Genomic DNA, 17,362 nt, shown 5'->3' on the forward strand with positions numbered 1-17,362 from the left:
AATCTCGTTCAATAGTACCTTCCATACAAGAGAGAGCTGAAGACTAGAGTACCCAGGTTAGCGCCAAGAATTCATTGCTAACATAAAAAAAACAATAACAAGTCACAAATAGTTATAAATACTAAATTGCCTTACTAATCCCCGACAACGGCGCCAAAAACTTGTTGAGATTTCCATTGAAACACTTTTGTTATAATTATAAATCAGTTTAATTCTATCAACAGTCTCAAACACGGCAAGTATACCGGTCGTTCAAGTAGTAAAATTATCGTATCCATAGGGATTAGAAGGTAACATAAGCATTTATTGACTATTCGTGACTAAAGAATACTTCCAATTTGTAGTTTGTCATGTAAAAGTGACTTGAAGAGCATGACTACTGGAATGTTAAAACTATAAAAATATGTGTTTGTGAGTGGAAAGCGTAGAAATGGTATTATGGTTTTGTGAGATTGTGGGGTCAAATTTCACCAAACGTCAGACTAATGAATCCTTAATCTCTTGTTACATACATTACTTAGTCAACCCACAAGTTTACTCAAACCTAATCCCTTAAAGCAAGAGCCTAGGTGCGGATATTGAATATCAATCCCTTGAGTACCCAATAACTACACCCGCATTACAGATTAGGGTTTAAGACTACTAATGGGTCAAGCTCTATCCCTAGATACAATCCCCACTAAGCATATGTTTCAGAACTAGTTTCAATGGTATTTCCCAATACTCAATGGAACCTTAAATCATGCAAAGGGTGATCAATCCAAAGCAAGCATTAAACATAGAAACGTACACAACAAAGAATGAAACAACATGTATATATATATCATTAAAAAACGTAAGGATTACAATAGAGTACGTTGGTTACATCTAACCCCACAAAAAATGGGTAGAACCACTCAACAATGAGGGTAAATACAAAATAGAGATGAATGGAGAAATGAAGAACCGAAGGAAAGACCCACACACGAACGGCTCCAAGCTCCGGGAATCCCTTCCACAGCTCCTAAAACGCGCCCAATGTGTGAATGAGGAGGAGAGCCCCGAAAATGTCTTCAAATACGAGCTTGGGGGAGTCAGATTAGGGTTACGCACCCGGCGCATAAGTCTTTACGCCCGGCACAAAGCCTTCCAGGGAAGTTAAGCGCATTTTGCCTCAGTACACGCCCGGCGCAATTCCTTTTACGTCTAGCGCATTGCTTCCAGAGAGTGTGAGATACTCTCTGTCTCAATCACGCCCGGCACGGGTAGTGTTGCGCCTGGCGCATATGTGGCTTGCAGAGGTGAGGCTCTGTTTTGCTCAAGCCCGACGCGGGTCATCTTGCGCCCAACGCAGTCACTCTTCTCTGCTCCTTAGCTTCTTAAGTTTTCAATCCTATGGGTCTTCAATTCCTAAAGTCTCTAGCTCAATACCTGCACAAAAAATGAGGTGTATTAAGGTATTGTTAACTAAATTTAGGTTAGTTATATCTGCACACAAAATAAACCAAAAAGAGAACAATTATATTGCAATGGTTCAGAGGATGAGTGGAATTGTTCAATAAGTCTTGTCCAAAAAGAAGTATAATTGGGACTTAACACTTGTACAAAGTTGAAGTATTATCTTAGGCCTTGTGATGTTGTAATATTTTGTCGAAGTAATGTGACTAAGTATATGTTGTGCAAACCTGTTTTACATTCTCGAGTTGGCAAATGGGCACTTGCGTTAACGGAGTATTCATTAACTTTTGAGTCGTTAAAAGCAACTAAGGGACAAGTAATTGCAGATTTTCTTGTTGATCACTCGAAAGAAACTGAAAAAATTATTTACTTAACCACTAAGCCTTGGCAACTATTTTTCGATGGCTCGAAACATGAATTAGGCACTGGGATAGGTCTGTTAATTATTTCCCCCGAAGGGATCCCGACTAAATTGTCATTAACAACATGCAGAGGATACTCGAACAATGAAACTGAGTACCAAGCACTCATATCAGGACTCAAAATTCTCAAAGAGTTAGGTGCTAGGAACGTATCAATTCGAGGCGATTCACAACTAGTCATCAAACAACTAACTCAAGAATATAAGTGTTAAAATGAAAAATTAATTGAATTCAAAACTCGAGTTGTACAGTTACTTAATTCGTTTGATGAAGTTGAGTTACAACATATTCCTCGAGACTCAAATACAATCGCAAACGAATTGGCTTAAGTAGCGTCAGGGTACAAAATCAGTAAAGAGTGTCTCGAATCTTTGATTGATACACACAATGAATTGGTATGCCAAGTAGAGACGCTAAGTGTGAGTTCCTTGAGTCAACAGGATTGGAAGAGCAAATTGGTTGAATACTTGCAAAATCTCAATCTGAAAGTCAAAAGAAAAATTAAACTCCAAGCTCTTAATTATGTCTTGTTAAATAACGAATTATACAAGAGAGGTTTCGATGGGTTTTGTTTAAATGTCTTGGGTGTCATGAAAGTTATATAGCTATGACAGAAATCCATGAAGGCATTTGTGGAGCACATCAAGCAGGTGAAAAGATGAAATGGGTTTTGTCGAGAAAAGGTTTTTATTGGCCAACCATGATTAAAGATTGTATCGAATTCGCAAAAGGTTGTGAGGAATGTCAAAAACCTGGACCTATACAAAAGGTACCTGCAAGTGAATTGCATTCGATTATTAAGCCTTGGCCATTTCGAGGTTGGGCAATTGACATCATAGGGCAAATACATCCACCCTCCTCGAAAAATCATAAATATATATTGGTTGCCATAGATTATTTCACAAAATGGGTTGAAGTTATTCCTTTAAAAGAAGTCGAACAAAAGGACATAATTGATTTTGTCGAAATTATAACAAGGTTTAGAATTCCTCAAACAATCACCACAGATCAAGGCACAGTGTTTACAGGTCGAAAATTTGCTCAATATGCTCAATCAAGAGGTATTAAGTTAATAACTTCAATACCATATTATGTACAAGCAAATGGTCAAGTAGAAGCTGTTAATAAAGGGGTGATTGGATTAATCAAGAAACATATCTCGAGCAAGCCTCGAAATTGGCATGAAACTCTTGTTCAAGTGTTATGGGCCTATAGAAATTCACCTAGAGATGCCACGAAAGCTACTCCATACAAATTAGTGTATGGGCATGAAGCTATCCTTCCTATAGATATTAATTTACAATCAATTCATATACGAAAACAGAATGATTTGCCCATTGAGGATTATTGAAATTTAATGTATGACGAGTTAATATCATTGGAGGAAGAAAGGCTCTTAGCATTGCAAAATATGGTTCAACAAAAGGAAAGAATCGAAAAAACATACAATAAGAGAGTCAAAGCACGTAGTTTTCGAATTGGTGACTTAGTGTTAAAAGTGATTCTTCCCATTGATCAAAAATCTCGACACTTTGGGAAGTGGTCTCCTTGTAATACCCATTTTTTTTTAATATTTATTATTAAAATGGCAATTTCGTGAATTTTATAAAGGTATAGGGGTATTATTGTAATTATTGATGGCATTTTCGCAATTTTCAAAAAGTTTGAAGGGTGTTATGGTAACTTGGAACGGGCCGTTCCAAAAGCAAAACGGGTCGTTCCAAGCTTTAAAATTGAACTAAAAATCTTGAGTGAGAACGGGCTCAGAACGGACGTTCCGACAAGGAGAACGGGCCGTTCTGATTGTGAAACGGGCCGTTCTAAAGGAGAACGGGCCGTTCTGATTCCGGAACAGGCCGTTATGGAGGGAGAACGGGCCGTTCCAAAAGGAGTACGGGCCGTTCTGCTGGAATTGGGAACGGGCCGTTCAGGATTTGGAACGGGCCGTTCCAGTTCAAAAATTTGCGTAACTTTTTCGAGCCCAGAACGGGCGTTCCGCTTTTTGGTACGGCCGTTCCGGGTAGGTGAGCCAGAAAAACTATAAATAGGGGCTTAAGGAGTTACGAAAATTCATACCTTGGGAAGAGAAAATCCTTAGAGAGAGAGAGGGAAAGGAAAGGAGAGGAAGAAAGAGGGAGGAAAGGAAAGGAGGAGAAAGAGGAAAAGGAATCCGGTAGAGGTGGTTCTGTCAGAAGAAAGAAAAGAGGAGAAAGAGGAGGAGGTTCTGCTCAAATTTCGGTTCCTATCTAAGGAAGAGTGAGGATGAGGTTCTGCCCGAGTTTCGGTTCAGGATTATCCAAGTAAGGGAAGTTAGTTTTTGAAATTATTAATTGTTTGATGATTAATAATAAATGAATATTTTTGAACTGTGTCAAATTTTTTTGTTGAGCCGAGCTGAATTATATGTTGATTTATAACAGTATTGTACTATAAGGATGTTGAACTGAGTTATGAGTAGTAAGTTGTGTTGAATACTACTTAGCTGAGTTGTATGCTGATTTGCTGTGCTGTATATTGCTGAGCTGTTGTAGGCCGTAAGGCTGAGCTGTTGTAGGAGATCTCCGAGCTGTTATGCGTGACGACGCATTGTGTGTTTATTATTGTTTATATTGTATAGTTGATGAGATGTATGATGATGATGTGCTGATGACTGTAGCAGTTCATACTATATTTATATATATATATTTATACATATATGCTGATTCTTTTCACTAGCTTACCCTTGCATGTTTTTCATGTGGTTTGGAACTGCAATGATCATACTATGTATGGGAGCAGAGCAGGACTAGGATGATGAGTTAATGCAAGATCAGAGCTGGCAGATGGAGTTTTACTTTATTGTTATTTTGATGTTTCTGCCCACCAGTTTGGCTATCTTGGGTTGTAAATTGTGTACTCTGTCCAAATTCCATATTTGGATATCTATATATATATATATATATATATATATGTTTGTCTTTTCTATGTGAAGCTAGTTTGATGAACAGTGTGTGACGACCAGCCGGGTCGTTACACTTTAATGGTATCAGAGCAGTTTGAGTCTAGTGGACACTCTTTGGGGGTGGTTCCTTTAGGCTTTTTGTTGTGCTAAACTCTGTGTTGTGTTGTATTGTTGTGTTGATTGTTGTGATTGCTTGGTTTAGTTATTGTATGCTGAAAATGTTGTTACATCTGTAGACAATGACTAGAACCAATGAGCAAATAGCCCGTGCCATAGAGATGATGGCTATGGCTATGCAGCAGCAAAATGCTTATTTTGCTAGGATGGAAGCTGAAAGAGCTGCAGCTAGTGCAGTAAGACCCATGGGTCACAAGAGAGTCGGGACTTAGCTGAGTTCCGGAAGTGTCATCCTCCACAGTTTGCAGGAGATGCGGATCCAGAGGTAGCTGACCGCTGGATACGTGAATTAGAGAAGATCTTTACTATTCTGGAATGTTCTTCTGAAAGGAGGTTGACATATGCTGTGTATATGCTTGTTGGGGAGGCTGAACATTGGTGGAGAAATACTTATCAAATGATTGCTGCTAGAGGAGTTATAGTGGATTGGGAGTGTTTCAAGACAGCGTTCATGGAGAAGTATTTTCCGGAGAGCGTGAGGAATGCCAAGGAGGCTGAATTCCTGCAGTTACACCAAGGTGGGCTATCTGTATCGGAGTACGCACTGAGATTCGAACACCTGGCTCGATTTTATTCACAGACTGTGTCTGAGGCCTGGAAATGTAGAAGATTTGCTGAAGGGCTGAAGTATGAATTGAAAAAAATGGTGGTACCTATGGCCATCACCGAGTTTTCAGCCTTAGTAGAGAAGGCGAAGATTGTGGAAAGGTTAGAAGAAGGTAACAGTGTGATCAGAACTACTGAGGGACTAGCTGGGTCCAAGAGGAAAGGTGGAAGTCATAAGAAGCCGTATGATAGACCTCAACCACAAGGGAGTCCTGTCATTAGGCAACCTTATGGTGTTGCTAGTGGAGGGAAACAAAGTGGAAGTACTACCCTTAAATGCTACAGATGTGCTGGGCCCCATTTAATCAGGGATTGTTCACATACGGTGAGCCGGTGTTTCAGGTGTCAGCAGATGGGCCATGAGTCGTTCAACTGCCCCACTAGAAATAAACAGGAGAAGGATGCTCAGAAGAGTGATGTGCAGAGAGGTGATGCCCAGAGGGGTGACAGACCCACTACAGCCGGTAGGATATTCGCCATGACGGGTGCTGAGGCTTCGACTTCTTCTGACGCAAATGTGATATTTTTATTTGACTCTGGGGCTTCTCATTCGTTTATATCCTATGCTTGTGTTGATATTTTGGGTGTGCCGGTGTGTGATTTGGGGTTGAAACTGTTAGTGTCAACGCCCGCTTCTACTTCGGTAGTTGCTTCTGAGTTGTGTGTTAATTGCCCTATTGTTGTGAATGAGAAGAAGTATAAGGTAAATTTGATTTGTTTACCTTTGATTGATATTGATATAATCTTAGGAATGGATTGGTTATCTACCAATCGTATCCTTATAGATTGTGCCAATAGGCTGTTAATCTTTCCTCAAGAAGAGGATGAATTGTTGATTTCAGCTAGTCAAGCTAAATTATTGTTGAAGGAAGGAGCAGAGTGTCGTTTCCTCCTTGCTGCTATGAGTATAGAGACTGAGAAGATCATTGCAAAAATTGATGTAGTACGGGATTTTGCTGAGGTGTTTCCTGATGAGGTACCTGGGTTGCCTCCTGTTAGGGAGATGGAGTTCAGCATTAACTTGGTTCCAGGTGCGGGACCAGTGTCAATAGCTCCCTATAGGATGGCTCCTGCTGAGCTAGCTGAGCTGAAAGGTCAGTTGGAGGACTTATTAGAAAAGCAGTTGGTGAGGCCGAGTGTTTCGCCGTGGGGAGCTCCGGTGTTATTGGTAAAGAAGAAGGATGGAGGTAGTCGACTATGTGTTGATTATCGACAGCTGAACAAATTGACCATTAAGAACAAATATCCACTGCCACGGATAGATGACTTAATGGATCAACTGAGGGGAGCATCAGTGTTTTCTAAGATTGATTTGAGGTCAGGATATCACCAGATTAGGGTAAAGGAGGGTGACATACCGAAGACTGCTTTCAGGACTAGGTATGGTCACTATGAATATGTTGTGATGCCGTTCGGTGTGACCAACGCCCCTGCTGTGTTCATGGACTACATGAACAGGATCTTTCGGCCGTTCTTGGACAAATTCGTAGTGGTGTTTATTGACGATATCTTGATTTATTCAAGGACCCCGGAGGAGCACGGTGAACACTTGAGGACAGTGCTGGAGATTTTGAAGGCGAAGCAACTGTATGCTAAGTTTTCAAAATGTGAGTTCTGGTTAGAGGAGGTGAAGTTCTTAAGACATGTGATCTCAGCTGAGGGGATTGCTGTTGATCCGGCTAAGGTGGAGTCGGTGTTGCAGTGGGAGCGTCCCAGAACTGTCACTGATATTCGGAGTTTTGTGGGTTTGGCGGGTTACTATAGGAGGTTCATTGAAGGATTCTCTAAGATAGTAGCGCCTCTGACCCAGCTGACTAGGAAGGAGCAGCCATTCATTTGGACTGATACATGTGAACAAAGTTTTGTTGAGTTAAAGAAGAGGTTAACTACTTCTCCTGTGTTGGTGTTGCCGGATTCTGGTGAACCTTTTGATGTGTATTGTGATGCTTCTCACCAGGGTCTTGGATGTGTGTTGATGCAACACGAGAAAGTGGTGGCTTATGCTTCAAGACAACTGAAGAATCATGAGAGAAATTATCCCACTCATGACTTGGAATTAGCAGCTGTGGTATTTGCCTTGAAGATATGGAGACATTATTTGTATGGTGCTCAATTCAAAGTCTTCAGTGATCACAAGAGTCTTAAGTACTTATTTGATCAAAAGGAACTAAACATAAGGCAGAGGAGGTGGATGGAATTTCTGAAAGACTATGACTTCCAGTTGATGTATCATCCTGGTAAGGCCAATGTTGTGGCGGACGCACTAAGCAGAAAAACCATCCACGTGTCTGGGATGATGGTAAAGGAGCTGGAGTTGGTGGAGAAGTTCAGAGATTTGAATCTCTGTGTGGAGTTAGCTCAGGATCACATTAGTTGTGGAGCAATTATCATAACTAATGAGTTCTTGAGGCAGGTCGGACTTAAGCAGTTGCAAGACACCGAGCTGGTGAAGCTTCTTGGATTGCTAGGTACTGAGAAAGCTATAGGCTTTGAGCTGGGAGAAGATGGGATCTTGAGGTTTAAGGGCAGAATTTGTCTACCTCAGGATGCTGAGCTGAAGAAAGCTGTACTGGATGAGGGTCACAAGAGCAGACTTAGCATACATCCAGGTATGACTAAGATGTACCAAGACCTCAAGAAAACTTTCTGGTGGTCTGGTATGAAAAGGGAGATAGCTGAGTATGTGGCTGGCTGTCTGACCTGTCAGAAGGCAATAGTTGAGCATCAGAAACCGAGTGGGCTGATGCAACAGATGGAGATTCCGGAATGGAAGTGGGATAGTATCACTATGGATTTCATTGTAGGGTTACCTCGGTCAGCTAGGAATAGTGATGCTATCTGGGTGATTGTTGATCAGTTGACCAAGTGTGCGCATTTCTTGCCTGTCAACATCAAGTGGTCCTTGGAGAAGCTGACGCAGTTGTATATAAGGGAGATAGTACGGTTACACGGGGTGCCTTCCAGTATTATTTCCGATCGAGATCCAAGGTTCACTTCTAGATTTTGGCAGAGTCTACACCAAGCTCTAGGCACGAAGCTGAAGCTGAGTTCTGCTTATCATCCGCAGACGGATGGTCAGTCGGAGAGGACAATCCAGTCCTTGGAGGATCTGCTGAGGGCTTGTGTATTAGACCACTTAGGTAGCTGGGAGGAGGTCCTACCGCTGGTGGAGTTTACTTATAATAACAGCTTTCATGCTAGCATTGGGATGGCTCCGTTTGAAGCTTTGTATGGCAGGAGATGTAGGACTCCTTTGTGCTGGTATCAAAATGGTGAGTCAGTGATTGTGGGACCGGAGTTGATCTTACAGACTACTGAAAAAGTGAAGATAATTCAGGAAAAGATGAGGACTGCTCAGAGTAGGCAGAAATCATATGCTGACAAGAGGCGTAAGCCTTTGGAGTTTGCCGAGGGGGAGCATGTGTTTCTGAAGGTGACTCCAACTTCGGGGGTAGGTAGAGCGCTGAAGGCAAGAAAGTTAACACCAAGGTTTGTGGGTCCCTATCAGATCATACAACGTGTAGGTCCGGTTGCTTATCGGTTGGCCTTACCATCGTCTCTTTCAAACCTACACGATGTATTTCACGTATCCCAGCTAAGGAAGTATGTTCATGACCCGAGTCATGTGGTGGAGATGGATGAGGTGCAGGTGAAGGAGAATCTGACTTATGAAAAGAAACCGGTAGCTATAATTGATCATAAGTTGAAGGAGCTTCGTGGCAAGTCCATAAAATTGGTGAAAATTCTTTGGGATGCAACTACGGGTGAGGCAACTTGGGAAGTCGAAAGTCAGTTCAAGGAACAGTACCCATATCTCTTCTAAGTAAGTGAATTTTCGAGGACGAAAATTTTTGTTGTTGGGGAGAATTGTAATACCCATTTTTTTTTTAATATTTATTATTAAAATGGCAATTTCGTGAATTTTATAAAGGTATAGGGGTATTATTGTAATTACTAATGGCATTTTCGCAATTTTCAAAAAGTTTGAAGGGTGTTATGGTAACTTGGAACGGGCCGTTCCAAAAGCAAAACGGGTCGTTCCAAGCTTTAAAATTGAACTAAAAATCTTGAGTGAGAACGGGCTCAGAACGGACGTTCCGACAAGGAGAACGGGCCGTTCTGATTGTGAAACGGGCCGTTCTAAAGGAGAACGGGCCGTTCTGATTCCGGAACAGGCCGTTCTGGAGGGAGAACGGGCCGTTCCAAAAGGAGTACGGGCCGTTCTGCTGGAATTGGGAACGGGCCGTTCCGGATTTGGAACGGGCCGTTCTAGTTCAAAAATTTGCGTAGCTTTTTCGAGCCCAGAACGGGCGTTCCGCTTTTTGGTACGGCCGTTCCGGGTAGGTGAGCCAGAAAAACTATAAATAGGGGCTTGGGGAGTTACGAAAATTCATACCTTGGGAAGAGAAAATCCTTAGAGAGAGAGAGGGAAAGGAAAGGAGAGGAAGAAAGAGGGAGGAAAGGAAAGGAGGAGAAAGAGAAAGAGGAATCCGGTAGAGGTGGTTCTGTCAGAAGAAAGAAAAGAGGAGAAAGAGGAGGAGGTTCTGCTCAAATTTCGGTTCCTATCTAAGGAAGAGTGAGGAGGAGGTTCTGCCCGAGTTTCGGTTCAGGATTATCCAAGTAAGGGAAGTTAGTTTTTGAAACTATTAATTGTTTGATGATTAATAATAAATGAATATTTTTGAACTGTGTCAAATTTTGTTGTTGAGCCGAGCTGAATTATATGTTGATTTATAACAGTATTGTACTATAAGGATGTTGAACTGAGTTATGAGTAGTAAGTTGTGTTGAATACTACTTAGCTGTGTTGTATGCTGATTTGTTGTGCTGTATATTGTTGAGCTGTTGTAGGCCGTAAGGCTGAGCTGTTGTAGGCCGTAAGACTGAGCTGTTGTAGGCCGTAAGGCTGAGCTGTTGTAGGCCGTAAGGCTGAGCTGTTGTAGGCCGTAAGGCTGAGCTGTTATGCGTGACGATGCATTGTGTGTTTATTATTGTTTATATTGTATAGTTGATGAGATGTATGATGATGATGTGCTGATGACTGTAGCAGTTCATACTATATTTATATATATATATATTTATACATATATGCTGATTCTTTTCACTAGCTTACCCTTGCATGTTTTCCATGTGGTTTGGAACTGCAATGATCATACTATGTATGGGAGCAGAGCAGGACTAGGATGATGAGTTAATGCAAGATCAGAGCTGGCAGATGGAGTTTTACTTTATTGTTATTTTGATGTTTCTGGCCACCAGTTTGGCTATCTTGGGTTGTAAATTGTGTACTCTGTCCAAATTCCATATTTGGATATCTATATATATATATATGTTTGTCTTTTCTCTGTAAAGCTAGTTTGATGAACAGTGTGTGACGACCAGCCGGGTCGTTACACTCCTAATTGGGAAGGTCCTTTTATAATCGAGCAAGTATATTCGAAAAACGCATACGTGATTAAAGAAATCGATTCAAACGTCAACAAAGTTATAAATGGAAAATATTTGAAACATTTTCATAAGCGAGCAGAATATTAAATAGTTGTTCAATACAGGCCCAAGATAAATCGAGGCAATTAAGGTTAAAAATCTAATTATTACAGAATTTGGACGTGAAATCTTTGAAAGCCTTGTAAGCCTCATCCAAGCTTTGCCTTCGAGCAACACACTGACCCTCCAGATGCTTCTTATGCTCCAAAGTTTTGGCAAGTCTCGAAGAGATAACCTTGCCTTCTTCTTTTAAATTCTTCTGACGTTGCACAACGTCTTGACTTTGAGTCTTCAAGGCGGCCTGTTTCGAGCGAAGAGTATTCAACTCATGCTGCAAGGCTTCGATGGACGCTGTGCAATCTGCTTCCTCCTGTTGCAACTTTTTCAAGACATGGATCACCTCCTCGATAGATTTTCGAATAGAGATCAGATCCTCGCGGAGCTTCTCGAGTTTAGCACGGTCACCCTCACTCTCAACTTCAATCTGAGCCACTTCCTGGAAAGTGGTAGACCACTGCGATCGAAGATCTGAAGCGAGAGTAAAAGACTGGGTAAACTCTTGCAGCTCAGTATTGATTGTAGGAGGAAGGTCAGAGAAGGCAAGCAAGTCTTCGACCATTTGCTCAACTTCGATTTTAAAGGCTGGGTCGAGGAGGGCTTGATCCAAGTCATCTACATAGGCCTTTGATCTAAAAGACTCGAGCACGGACTGGTAAGATGGGTTTGTCTCGGATACTTGTTCGATTTTCTCTATCTCCTTTTCTGACCTAGATGGACCACTCGTCCAGTTGTCGAGAACGTCGAACATACTATTGATATCCTCGTCCTCTTCGTTGAAAAAGCTCATCAAGTCCAAGTTAGTAGAAGGGATCGAGGAAAGTCCTTGTATAGAAGAGTAAGAATGGTCAAACGAGCCCTCTCTAGTGCACAAGTTGGAGTAAATGATGAAGTCAAAGAAAGTTTTTTCTCGAAAATGGCGTTGAGCCACAATTGAAGCAGCCATAAGGGTCCCAAGAGATTTCGAGGACCAGATTCTCGAAAAAGACTCTCCGAGGCTTCATTAAGACAGGTATATAATGAAGCTAATAAGAGTTTGCTTAAGCAAATTCATTTTTTCGAATGTAAAGCTTGAGCCAGAGCATAGTAATATTTCGAAACTTGGAGAGAGGGAGTATAGAAGACACACGCAGATAACCAATACATTAAGAATGCAATATACTCAGAAGTCGAAACAGGGGTATCAGGTTCTCCTACGTGAGCAGTGATAAAAGCCAGGTAAGTCTTCTTGTCCCAAGAAATAGAAGTTTCTTTGATCGAAATTTCTTCCTCAAAAGCATCAGGGTGAAATCTATCTCCTATGGGAGCCAGACCAGTCATTGCCGCAATATCCAACAAAGTAGGGCATACAAAACTACAGGGGAACTCGAAAGCTCGAGTCTCTCTATTCCAAAAGAAAATGGCAGAAAGAAGCATTTGGGGTCGAAGAGGTGTAAATCAAATTTCGCAAGTTGAATAAATTCGAAAATACTGGTTTCAATCCATGAAGAACTCATTGCACTCTCTATGCGGGTTAACCAGCGCGAGTGCCTATCTTTAATGGGAGGAAAGGCTCTAAAGATCTTAGTAGTATATCCAAACAGCAATAGGTCTATCTCAGCAGAATGAATAAAGGGGAGGGTAGAGGTATCTTCAGGTAATAAGGTATTGCCAAATTTTTTCTTATTCTGACCTATAAACGGCCCTAAGAAAGCATGCACATTACCATTCTCAAGAAAGAAGGGAAATAGTACCTGAGATTGAAAGATTTTTAGGCTGGCCTCTTCCATGCCTGGAATAGGGACGAAGGTATCGTCCCCATCTGTGACCTTGCAGACTTGAGCATTAGCCATCAGTAGAGGACTTATCTGAGTGGAGGTTGCGGTGGCAGTGGCCATGGTTGTTACGTGAGCCACGGTAGGAGACGTTGCAGTTGCCAAAACTGGAGATGAAGCCGAGGCAGTAGTAGGAGAAGCGGTGGAGGCTACAGCGGCGGAGGTTGATGCAGCAGAAAAGGCCATGGATGAGTAACAGCAAAGAACGTATGAAGGAATAAGAGATCACCAAAGAAGAAGATCAAGAAGTGGAGCAAAAGAAAGCAAGAAACTTGTGTGCAAAGGTAGTGAAGTGGTAAAGATGGCTTTACCCTATGGTAAAAAGAGAGTCTTGAAAGAGGTAAATGGGCCTTAGGTCAAAGCGGGTCCATGTGAATTCAAATATTAACTCATATCAATTCAAATCAAGCTACCAAAACCGTTTCTTCAAAGACAAATTTATGGGGCAGAATGAGCACGCGCCGTCAGGGCAATCAATGTCCCATCAAACGGTCATTCAAATTAAATGCGGAATCAGGGTAGGTTTTCATCGAAGAAACAAAAGGTCAAAAGTTACGACTTAAACGAGCACTTAAACCATATCGATAAAAGATCGAAGAATGGTTCTCGATAGGAATTCAAGTCTCTCATCGCAGTAAGTATGCTCACGACGACCGAATTCCTAGGGGGGCATTTGTTAAGCCTACTCGAAGACTACATTGGTCGAAATAGTATATGAGATTCCTCGAAAAACGTTACAAAATCGACACTTACCAGCAACAAAGGTTCAAGATCAAAAAGAATTATTTCGAGTGGTACCACGATATGCCCGAAGGAAAAATAGACGTTGTCAGAGGTTTTCTTGTACGATTACACCAAGGCAGTTATTCAAAAATAGATCGAGGAAGTAAAAAACACGTGGGAGGACAGTTATGGAAAGTTATATTAAACCCACGTAAGCAATGTAGTGGAGAGCAGTTATACACACCCACGATGGATTCTCACGAAATTAACTGCTCTTAATTAAACTCTATAAATATAAGGAACGTATACCTTCACGATGGTCAGAAAAACCCATACTTGAATATAGCTCTCAAGCACTCTCCGCCTGCGCATATGGCTTTCGTGCAAGGAATCGTTTTTGGGTATGGTTGCTTCTTGACCACATTTCTTTTCTCTTTTTAAATTAGGATTAGTTTAGTCTTCTTTTTTCTTGTAATCACGTAGTTTTAATTTACGCAAACTCTGATGATGTTGTAATGCTTGAACATTATGAACCATGATCTGTATAGGAAGTATATCTATTGTTCATTTTGTTTATTTAAGCGTTTACGTGCATGAACATTATTTGTTGATAATCATTGACGAATATTTGGAAATCAGTCACTATTAAATCTTCCTCCTACGTTTTCTATCCTTAAATTAATAACCTAAATTGAAATCGTTGTTGGTGCTAGTCCGAATATAAAGAATCCACAAACGAATTTCACCATAAACAATGACCAAGGATCGATTCAAGTCTAATATATTTCAGTTCATTTGACTTCATTATATGATCAACTATGTGCTACAGTCACAAAAAAGAAGAGTATAACAAGTAAAATGTATTATATTCATAACTAGAGAAAAATAAAAGCTCATCCGTGAAAAGTAAAAACTACATAAAAATGAAAACAAATAATAATGCAATGAAAGAATTCAAAAACAGAATTCTTACATTATATAGGAACAAATATTTCTCACTGTTTTTGTGGACATTGGACAGAGAAAATGTAAACGAAAAATAGAGCATATAGTATCTCACACTGATAAAAGTGATCCAAATTGAATTATTCTAATGCCTAATTGTTAATTAAATGTTATAATAAATCCAAGATGAATAGTAGGCAATCTAAAAAGTGAAAATTACCTGCTGCAGATACTCTTCAACACTTGTAGCCTCAACAGGAAAAACATCCTCAAAAGCTGTCTTCAAAGGGGGAAAAAGACAAAATGTATGCATCAGCGATATAGTAGCCATATGAATTAAGTAACAGAAAGAACCACAGCAAACAACTTGACATGAACTTTCAAGGGAAAATTATGTTTGCTAACAAGTTGTATCAGGAAAACAAGCCTGTGACTTAAGCTATAGCAGTGCAGAAATTTCATGAAACCTATCACCAAATGTTCAATGTGAAAAACATTGTAAAGTTGATATTAAGTAATACCTTCAGTTCAAATGACTTCAGATCCCTAGCAAGCTGCTCTGCATTTATCCCCTCTCGAGCAAGGAGCCTGTCCATGCAAAAGAAATAAGAAAAATGATCACAATAATTGACTGAGTTCATTTAATCACAAAATTTCTGCTTTAAGGAAATTATTTTGGGAAGTAAGAAGATGATCTCCATTTTCCCTGGTAAGAAAATGTGCAATTAAAGGGATGCCGCTTTAAAAAAGGGCTAGAGGGAGACCAAAAGAGCGTGGTGTGAAGGGAAGTGAGAAATGGGATACTGTTTTGGAGGGTTTAAGCTAACCATGGGACGCCTCATGAATGCATGATACAAGATTAAGTTTGGGAAAAATGAAAATCTAAAATCCAAGAAGCCAACACCATTTGGTACTTGGTAGAAATTAAAAATCTTTCGAAGTTCTAACAACTCAAAGAACTCCAGATAGCCACAACATCATTTGATATTTTTTATAATGTTTAAATTCTACATGATTGAATAATTCAAAGATAATTAAAAAACTTGCAGCACTGGCAATTATAATTCATAACCAAAGAGTACCTTGTTGCAGCAATAGATTGCCAACGTGCTTCAGTCCTTACGGTCTTGGATTTAAGCTTCTTGGATAACGCTTCCAGTTGATCCAAGTTCCTCTGAACAATGTAAAAAGGTGAATTCAAAACCAGAGATCTCGAAAGCCATATCTAATCAACAGTAATTCCTATTCTTCTAACTAGTGACAATTCTCACTGACAGAAAGAAGCAATGTTCATCCATTTTCTCGGTCAAATTGAAGCTATCCTTGCCTCGGTTCACAACCGAAATACACTCACTCAGCTTCCAACTTCATTTTATGCATTCATAAAACTTAAACGTGACGAAAATTTTCGTAGCAGTTAAAATAAAAGAGTGAAAAAAATGCTTGGAAGAAAATGAAGTATGTGGAAAACGAAGAACACAAGTTGAAGCGGTGGCATTGAAATGAAATTGAGAAATGGAGAATGAAAATGAAATAGTGTGAAGTGTGTGTGGGTTTGGAAGAGAAGGAAACCTGAAGGGGAGGGAACTGAGCAGAAGGAGCAGCTTGTTCGAGAAGCTTGGTTGACGAATGTAGGAGATCGGTCCAACTTTCGTTCGCCATGGCTCGCAAGAACAAGAACAAGGGTTTTAGTTTTACAGACACAAAGGCTCTTAAGCCCTGAAATTTGAAAACTCAGGTTGGGTTCTGCACAACGGAGATGCACCCTAATCAACGGGTTGTTTCAGACCAAATATACCAATTTATAGTTATGTATTATCATAATAATTTTTACACATAAAAGTAATTATTATAAAATTAAATAATTTTATCATATAGTAGTTAGTATAATTAAATTAAATTGAATGTTGAAGAGAAATTTGGGCTTTGTTTGGATTTGAGGAAGGAAAAGGGGGAGTGAAATAGGAGGGATTTGAAGGGAAAATGAGGTTGTTTGGATTAAGGGAAAGTGAGTGGAAAATGTAGATAAAGTTTGTGAAAGTTTGTGAATGAATTGATTAATGTGATAGATAAAAATATTTTTTTTAATTGATAATTGTGAAAGATTACTATTTTGCCCTTAGGTTAAAAAAAGTTTATAATTATTATAATTAAAAGATAAATATATAAATTTTAACTAAAAAATTATTAAAAAAATTAATTTAAAAATAAATTAATTTAAATATTTGCTTTAAATTTAATGATAGATAAAAATTAAAAATTTAAGAGATAAATATATAATTTACACTTTTACCCTTGGATTAAAAATGAGTATAATATTATTTATTGTAATTAATAATAATAACAATAAAATTATATTAATAAGTATAATTTATTAAAAAAATAATAAATAATGATAAGAATAATAATAAATATTAGAAAAATAATAAGAATCATAATAAATAATAATGATACTAATTATAATAAATAATAATATTAATATTAATAAAAATGAAAATAATAATATTTATAATAACAATAAAATATATTATGATAATTATATTTTGTAACATTATTTTATTAATGTTTATGAAAGTGTTATTATTTTAATTTTATAAACATGTATTACTTTATTTTTTTTATATTTCCACTTTTTTATGTTAATATTTAAATAATAGAAATTTGTTAATATAAAAAAAATGTACAATAAAAATTTTGAAAGTTAATTAATAAATTAAAAAAATTGATAAATCATTAACATAAACTACAATGAA

The 17,362-nt window shown here is 39.1% G+C and overlaps 1 protein-coding gene across 6 annotated transcripts; it reads right to left on the reverse strand.

Annotated features, from left to right (window-relative positions):
- Positions 1–787: 787 nt before the first annotated feature.
- Positions 788–16,392, reverse strand: LOC109806261 (nuclear pore complex protein NUP93A). 6 transcript variants are annotated; one of them, XM_083065472.1, is made up of 5 exons: positions 16,182–16,391; positions 15,692–15,783; positions 15,131–15,197; positions 14,830–14,885; positions 788–1,410 (listed from the first exon to the last, which is right to left on the reverse strand). In XM_083065472.1, the coding sequence occupies exons 1-5, from the start codon at positions 16,269–16,271 to the stop codon at positions 1,404–1,406; spliced, it is 312 nt and encodes a 103-aa protein (XP_082921598.1). In that variant the 5' UTR covers positions 16,272–16,391; the 3' UTR covers positions 788–1,403. The 6 variants fall into 6 exon arrangements, with proteins under 6 accessions (XP_082921598.1, XP_082921597.1, XP_082921596.1 ...); XM_083065471.1 differs by having other exon boundaries at positions 794–1,410; positions 14,830–14,889; positions 16,182–16,390; XM_083065470.1 differs by lacking the exon at positions 788–1,410 and adding an exon at positions 2,005–2,341 and having other exon boundaries at positions 16,182–16,392.
- Positions 16,393–17,362: the final 970 nt, after the last annotated feature.

Source organism: Cajanus cajan, chromosome 10, assembly GCF_000230855.2.
Source record: "Cajanus cajan strain Asha chromosome 10, NIPB_CcT2T_4, whole genome shotgun sequence".
NCBI classification, from domain to species: domain Eukaryota; kingdom Viridiplantae; phylum Streptophyta; class Magnoliopsida; order Fabales; family Fabaceae; genus Cajanus; species Cajanus cajan.

Coding starts and splice junctions, on each gene's coding strand:
- LOC109806261 (XM_083065468.1), bottom strand. CDS start 12,073: ATGGCTGCTTCAATTGTGGCTCAACGCCATTTTCGAGAAAAAACTTTC.